The sequence below is a fragment of the Crocuta crocuta genome, unplaced genomic scaffold, assembly GCF_008692635.1.
Source record: "Crocuta crocuta isolate KB4526 unplaced genomic scaffold, BGI_CrCroc_1.0 scaffold516, whole genome shotgun sequence".
Classification (NCBI taxonomy): domain Eukaryota; kingdom Metazoa; phylum Chordata; class Mammalia; order Carnivora; family Hyaenidae; genus Crocuta; species Crocuta crocuta.
This window is the reverse complement of record NW_027529538.1, coordinates 465,183-473,108: the sequence shown is the minus strand read 5'-3', so window position 1 is coordinate 473,108 and position 7,926 is coordinate 465,183. Positions and strand designations below refer to the sequence as shown.

General features: G+C 49.5%; 1 protein-coding gene across 1 annotated transcript; it reads right to left on the bottom strand.

Moving 5' to 3' along the window:
• Window positions 1–4,933: 4,933 nt before the first annotated feature.
• Window positions 4,934–5,194, bottom strand: LOC144229332 (small cysteine and glycine repeat-containing protein 3-like). Its single transcript, XM_077761378.1, has one exon. It carries the CDS (start codon window positions 5,192–5,194, stop codon window positions 4,934–4,936), a length of 261 nt encoding a protein of 86 aa, XP_077617504.1.
• Window positions 5,195–7,926: the final 2,732 nt, after the last annotated feature.

Below are 7,926 nucleotides of genomic sequence, written 5' to 3'. Positions count from 1 at the left end.
TTTTTAATGTTTGTTTTGAGAGAGAGAGAGAGAGAGAGAGAGAGAGAGAGAGAGAGAGAGAGAGAGAACGTGCATGATCAGGGGAGGGGCAGAGAGAGACAATCCCAAGCAGGTTTCATGCTCAGTATGGAGTCCTATGTGGGGCTTGGTCCCATGAACCATGAGACCAAAACCTGAGCCCAAATCAAGAGTCGGACACTTAACTGACTGAGCCACTCAAGCACCCCATTTTTTTTAGCTCTTTTAATATTCCAGAAATAAGTATTTTACCTATATTATTTGACTTAACTCTTGAAATAACCTTCCAAAGAATATCCTGTTCATGCTCCCAGTTTACAGATGAAGAAAAAGGAAGACAGTGGAACATTAGTTGTCTAAGATCACAAAGAAACTGGAGTCAGGAAAGAGACAAGGCAGCCTGATCTCAGAGCCAGCCCTCTTAACCACTCTGCAATCCTGTGCTCCCTGGTCTTCAAAGTTCCGCATCTAGATCAGGGGTCCACACTTTTGGCCTGCCATCCATATTTGTAAAGGAGGTTTTATTGGAACAAAGTCACTCACACATTTAAGTGTTGTCTATGGTAGTTCCAAGTTACAATGGCTGAACCAAGTGATCGCGACAGAGATCATGTAACATTCATCTGGTCCTGTACAGAAAAATTTGTCAAACCCTGGTCTGGATTATGCAGAATGTTTAGTGAAAAAGGAATTCTGAGTACAGGCCACCTGCTTTTGACCTGATATCCTGAGATGAGCTCCGGTGAGATCCGAGTGTGCCCCTTGCTCTCTCTCCCACTCAAACCAGCCACACGCTCCTCTGAGCTTTTGCAGTTGAATTCCCTCCTAAGTGAAATCTGTCTTGTCCCCGTAGCCAGAATTAGGATGGCTTTCCTATTTATTTCCAAGTCCCTGGGATCACGGGTGCCTAGTCACAGTCTGAGAGTAACCAATTTAAGGTAGTATTTCTTTCCAATGAATGAGTACTATTCCGTGTGGAAAATCTATTTTTATATCTGCATGGTCATAATAGTGGCAGGGTAAGTGGGGAATATTTGGATCCACATAATTCTTCTTCCCAGGGCTAATGTTGGGTGAGGGAGGCACTCGCCTGGGGTGAAAATTTAAGGTGGCACCAAAAACCTCAAGTCATCAAGGTATTTTTAATGCAATATTTTAAAAAATCAAAACAGGTGCAAGAAGTCCATGATGAAAACAATCACAGCATTTTACCAAAACACAGGGCTGGACACCGGCCTTGACTGACTCGGCCTCTCCCAGTCCCAACCCTGCAGCTTACTCCACAAGCATCTGACCCAGCTAAGTACCGACTAGTTAATGCCTAGTTATGTAAATGCCTCTCCTAGTTTATGAACACAAACATGACTGTACCCTCACCTATTAAAGACGGTGGCAGGAGGAAAGATACACGGGGTAAGGGTGAGTGCAAAGGACGTAAGACCCCATTGACCCTGGAGCAGATTTTCAATGATAATCACTCCAGGAGAAAGGCATCCACCACGAACACCATGCCAGGTTTTAAAAGGCCACCAAGATGAGCAAAGCTCGTTCCCGCCTGCACACCTGCTCTACAGCAGCATCTGGGAGCTGAGAAAGCCAGCATGGCCTCCAAAAGCTGAGAGACTTCCCCTCACAACCTTGATTTCCTAGAGTACACAGTGGGGATGAGTTTCATACCTGCCTCTTACCTATGGACTAAACGGGAGGAGGCTTGCTGGCAATGTCAGCTGCCACCATCAACAGCGATGACTCTATGGGTGACCAAATGATCTGTTCCCCTTGCTCCCCGCCATGCCCCAGTTAGGTTACCCGCCATCTGGTATCCACCCACTTGTCCAGGCTAGACCCCTAGTCTTGAACTGTTGAGTCCACTTGCTTCTCCACTCAATACTGAACTGTTTCTTGAACATCCCATTGCATGGCAGTTCAAGCCGCCATCATCAGTGCCCAGAGCACTAGAGCAGCTTCCTGTCCGTGTTTCTGTCTCTGGACTGATCTCCTCCATCCATGTTCCCTCCACTGCCGGACTGCTATTTTCTCCAAAGCATGTGACTCCTCCTCTAAAATCCTTCAAAGAATCTTTCACGGTGCAGAACACAATGTCCACACATTGGTGGGATGTCTTTCCTGGTCTGGACTTGGCTCACCTCTCCAGCCCCATCTCCTCACGTGACACCTTCACCCTCAACTCCGCAGCCACACTGAGCTCAGGCTGTCCCCCGCTGGTCATGCTGCCTCTCACCTCTGACCGTTGCACACATAGTTAGGTGCCTCTGCCTGAAATAGACCCCACTCTGCCATGGCCCCTGACACTCCCTCTTCCCAGAGGTTGCCTTCACTCTTCTTGACTTGGTCTAAGTGTCACTTCCTCCATGAGCTTTCTATGACCCTGGCACCCCACCCAAAACCTGGGTTAGGTCTTCCTGCATTTCCAAGATACCTAGGCTGCTCCCAGCCATGGCGCTTATCACATTACATAGTATTTCTCATTTATTTGTTTGTCTCCCTCATCATGTGAGCAGAGCGAGGACAGGAGCCATTGTTTACCATCTTCCAGCCCCAGTATCCGGCACAATGTAAGGCACAGTGAGTGAGCACCATTGTGGAGCATGACTGGACAGATACATCAGTGGGACAGAACAGGAAAAATTATGTCTATAGATTGATTGATTAACTGATTAAAAATTATATATTTAGGGGCACCTGGGTGGCTCAGTTGGTTGAATGTCCGACTTCGGCTCAGGTCATGAGCTCACAGTTTGTGAGTTTGAGCCCCGTGTTGAGCTCACTGCTGTCAGTGCAGAGCCTGCTTCAGATCGTCTGTCCCCCTCTCTCTGGCTCTCTCTTCTGCTCGCACTCTCTCTCCCAAAAATAAACATTTAAAAAATATATAGATAATTATACAAATATGTGTAAAATTATAAATACAATTTTAGGAAGAAGAGAGTCTCCATCATCTATCTACCATCATCTCCTGTTTACACGTAACAATAGAAAGATACACAATACGTTATCTGACACTAAAGAAACAAGGAAGCATCATCGGAGCTCAGAGAGAAAGAACTTCCGGGCCTAGGGGTGGGGGAAGTTCAGTGGGGAAGATGGGATTTAAGCTGAAACCACGCTATCTCTACATGACCTTAGGTGGGTTCAAGACGCATAAGCGGTAGGAGTTAAAAAAAAAAATAGCTAAAGTCCTGCCAGCCCCAGCCCCAAGTCTCCTAGGTAACGATGATAAACATATACCTCCTACAGCATTTGTCAAGAAACCCAGAGCAAATACATCAACTCCAGGACCACTTCTGGAGACTAAGACTCCTCTTCTTTCCGGCAGTGAGCACTGGTGGACAGACACATCCCACCAGTAGTGAGTTAAGTAGCTGTCACCGGGATAAGCAGAGAGAGGCCTTGTGTGGTCCAGACATACCTCTGAGGAGTGCTGAGAAGGAACTTGCTGGAATGTGGCTCTCACCCAGGCAGCAGGGTTCAAGGACCACCGGGCAGTGTGAGGAATAGCCAGATAACAGCAGGTGCACACATAAGCTTGAGAAGGTGAAGACGGGAAAGGAATAAACGAACAAGGACACAGGTGTAAACTCTGAGAAACAATGGAATAGGAATAGGATTGCGGGGTTGGTGGCAGAAGAACCTAGGATTAAGTCAGGACTGATTAGCTGCGTTTCTTTGGGTGAATTTCTGAACCGCCCCAAGCTCAGTCCTTTCATCAGTGAAACGGGTCTAATACAACCTTCCTCGAAGGGTTATAGGGAAGAATAGAAGTAGCCATGCATGTAGAGGGGCGTCCACAGAAACTCACCACCCATGCTGTCTTTTCTGAATGGACGCCGGGGCGCAGTGTGAGCTGAATAAGGGGACGCCTCTGCTGTCCTGCTGCCGAAGCTGGGCTGGCAATGACGTTGGCCCTGACGTCACAGTGATGGCCTAGCGGCCCCCCTCTCGTTGCTGAGTGGAATCAGCCCGTGCCCTCAGCCTCTGGGCACCAGAAGGTTTCTCCTCCCCTGGAGCCTGCAGGGTGAGTTCGCTGCATGAAATCTGCAGAGGCAGAGAAGACATACACGGCTGTGGGAGGCACGGCCAAGGATGCTGGCAAGATCGAAGAGTCTTCCAGAACCGACCAGAGCACTCAAGCTCCTTGCCGGGGCCAATGCTTTCCAACCTCCCCAGAAACTGCCGGCACCTCAGGGTAGGGGCTACTTACCTTCTTCCTTCCTGTGGGACCCTTTTTCATTTCTGAAATAAGTTTCAAGACACAGAGCCCCCTCCCTCCACCAATTCNCCCCCCCCACCTGGGAGCCTCCCTTCCCCCTTGAATCTGAGCAAGAGGCTCATCAGGTGAACTGTCACTTCGGGGCAGCGGCAGAGAAGGCCATGTGGCTCTCTGACGAATGGCTGTGGGTGCAGGGTCGGGTCCGGGGTGACCGCAGGACCCCATGGGGGCGCCAGAACCACGGTCCCACCCATTGCCCCGCGGCCGGAGTAGCCGACCCAGAAACAGACAGAACATGGGACTGACCAAGAGATGGGATCGTGCATCAAGTCACTTTATTAGGAACTTTAAAACTGCAGGTGTAGACAGAGCCACAGAAAAGACGGCACGGAGGCAGAAAACCCCCAAATGGCCAGAAGCCAGGACGGAATATTCAACAAAGCTGGAACAGGACACACATATAATCCCTTGGGGCTCCCGGTAGACTCGGACTTGGCCCCACCATCTTCTCGTAAGCTCTCTGGTTGCACCGTGGTTCCGGGCTGTGCGGTGTGGGCCAAGCTGTGCCGAGTGTGGACAGAGGAGTGTGGACACAGCGGGAGGAGGGGGAAAGCTGGGGACAGGCCATAGAAGTGGATGGAGGAAGGGGAGCCAAGCCTTACCAGCGGGGGGAGGGGGCCCGCGCGCCTAGCAGCAGCACTGCTTCTTGCAGCCGCACGTCTGCTGACAACAGCACTTCTGCTGACAGCAGCCCTTCCCGCAGCCGCACGAGCCGCAGCCGCACGACCTGCACGAGCGGCGGCAGCAGCAGACCACGGGGACGCTGCAGCAGCCCCCGCAGCAGCCGCAGCAGCAGGGGCAGCAGCCCGAGCAGCAGCCCACGCGGTAGCACCTGCAGGTGGTGCAGCTGCCGCAGCCGCCGCAACCTCCGCAGCCACAGCACCCCATGGTGTGGGTAGAGAGGACTCAGGAGAGGGGAGGACGGAGACTCGGGAGGTGAGGGAGGTCTGATGCCGCCTTCTGCGGGGGCGGGGCTTATATACCAACCCGGGAGGTGGGCATGGGAAGACACGTGACCTCTTCCCTGTTGTTTATTTCAGTTCCTATAGGAAAACTTCAGGCTCTTCCTGTTTATTTCCTGACACCTTCAGTCGCATTAAGTCACATATTTTCAGTTTAGCTAAATATATCTCTGTTTCACCCAGTGGGAATATTTAGCAAAGAACCTAGCCCCGTTTTCAAATATAGCTGGTCTTGGAATAGATGAGCCGGAGGAGAGCCATCTGCCCACTGTTCGCCTTGCTCACCAGTATCTCCCAGGGGAATTGTTATTTCTCTTGACACCTCTTTCAGGAAAATTCTTAGGGGCCCTTTCAGCAGAGGAAGAGAACATAGAACCTTAAATATGGGAGGTAACTTGCAACGTCTGCTCTTTCTACCACTGGTCCGCATGTCACAGATCAAAGGGGCCACATACATCTAGACTGGAAGACATGTCTACTTCTTCTACCTGAGATAGACGCCCTGACTGCAAACGTGCACTCACTCAGCAATTATAAAAATCATCCTCGCTGGAGAAGCCCACAGCCTCCAAGTCCGTCTTCAGGACCTTCATGTTCTGGAATGTCTGCCTTGTGATTAACTCTCTGTGCACGAATCACATGTGTACATTTAGTCCTAGTCACAGACTGGACAGTAAGGTGACCATGACGTGAGGGTTCAGAGAGAAGCTTCTCTGTCCCCAGAGACTCCCTCTCATCTGATTGGCTCACCTCCGAGTGTTTGCATTGCTCTAAAAATAACACTAACAGCCCATGACTTGCTCACATTAATAACATTTTTGGAGGGAAAAACAACTACATTTCCCCCCCAAATTTAGTGAACACACTAACATTGTTTTATACTTTTGCAAACCTCTTTAATGTCTCACTTCATCAAAGATGGCTGGATTCTCATTACCTACCTTCCGTGTGAAAACTGTGGTACTGATGTTGTTTTGATCAAAGTGCCTAAAGAAAATCCAGCCTCTCGCAGATGTGCAGTTGGAAAGGAATGATCTTACAGGCCTCAGGGCCCCGCATAGGTCCTCGAACCACACACTGAAGACCGTCACAACAGAGATTTGGAAAATTTGGGCCCCCGAGGAAAGAAACAACTTCAAAAAATGTACCCAACTATTGAGTATTAGCCTCATCGAGTATAATAAATCTCTACACATGGTTAGTATATGGTACAACAATGGCTCAATGCCATTTAATAAAATTTTATTGCGTCTGTATTTAAAAAAAAACAAACCCTACCTTATGCTGCTATAATTTCCAGTGGTGCACATTTTGTTCTTACTCGACAGTCCTCGGCTGATTGCCTTTGTCTTTAAACTAGAGTCCAGACTCACTGGTAACAATCTGACTCCAATTTACTTTCCAGCCTAATCGTCCACGTGGGGGTCTAGGGTAGACCAAGGCTGCACAAGAAGGGAGAGCTTGGTAATTAATTCCATTATGACCAGTAGTTAATCTTTATGGTGCAGGCACTATGTGCTGCACGGTGCACACAGCACTTAGAAATTAAGACAGAGACAATAGCAATGAAATAGGCAAGACTCAGCAAAGAACACCCAGCACAAGAAGGAAAGGCATCAACAGAGCAAAGGCCCCGAGGGATGAAAGTGACAACACAGAGTGCGCCCTACATTCTTCCGGTGACCCAGACCTTTTTGCTCTTACAAAGGAAATACAGCAGCCGTACAATCATCACTTGAACTTTTATCCTTCCAAACCTCCCTTGTGACTGTGTCTTTAGCTGAAAATGCCCTCTTCCACCACTGAAATCCTGTCCATTTTTAAAGACAGAGTTCAAATGTTAGCTTTTCCCCATCGCTCCAATTGAAATCAATCTTTCTTTTTTCTACCCCTTGGTTGTGTCTTCATTACATTATAACAAAGGAAGGAGAGAACAAGAGCAAGGGAAACGGGCAGAAACGGTGTTGAATAGGAGGAAAATGGCGAGGCCGAGGCGAGAGGGGGCTGAGATCTGGTGGCGCCACTGTGAATGGCATTCAGGGAACCAGTGGGACCCTCCATCCCATCCTCCTCCGCGCTCACCTCTCTTCTCTCATCAGCATGGCTCCCGTTCCTCTGGCAATGACCACTTCCAGTCTTGTTCCCTTTCTTCAGATACGAGATGCCTCCTCCAGCCCCTTCTCTCTGAGAAGGCACTTCCTCCCATGGACTCTATAAAGCTGCCGGATTGCCCTCCCTCTCCTTCGTGCCTTGACTTAGAACCATGGTGGTGCTCCCCACTCCTCCTGTCACTGGCCAGCCCTTCCACCTCCCCTCCTCTGAGGACCACCCCTCTGGCCTTTCTCATGCACCTTCTGCCTCCACAGGTATTTGTTCAGCACCTCCTACGTGCCCACCTACTGTAGGTGCTATGGACATTGCAATGAACTCCTTCTGCTTTCTAGACAATTCTCAGCAGCATCAAAACGTTTATTATTTAAAGGATTTAAAAAAATTTTTTGAGAGAGACAGGGACAGTGCAAGTGGAGAAGGGGGAGAGGGAGAGGGAGAGAGAGTCCCTAGTAGTTTCCACACTGTCAGCGCAGAGCCCGATGCGGGGCTCGAACCCACAAAACCGTGAGATCATGACCTGAACGGAAACCAAGAGTCGGACGCCTC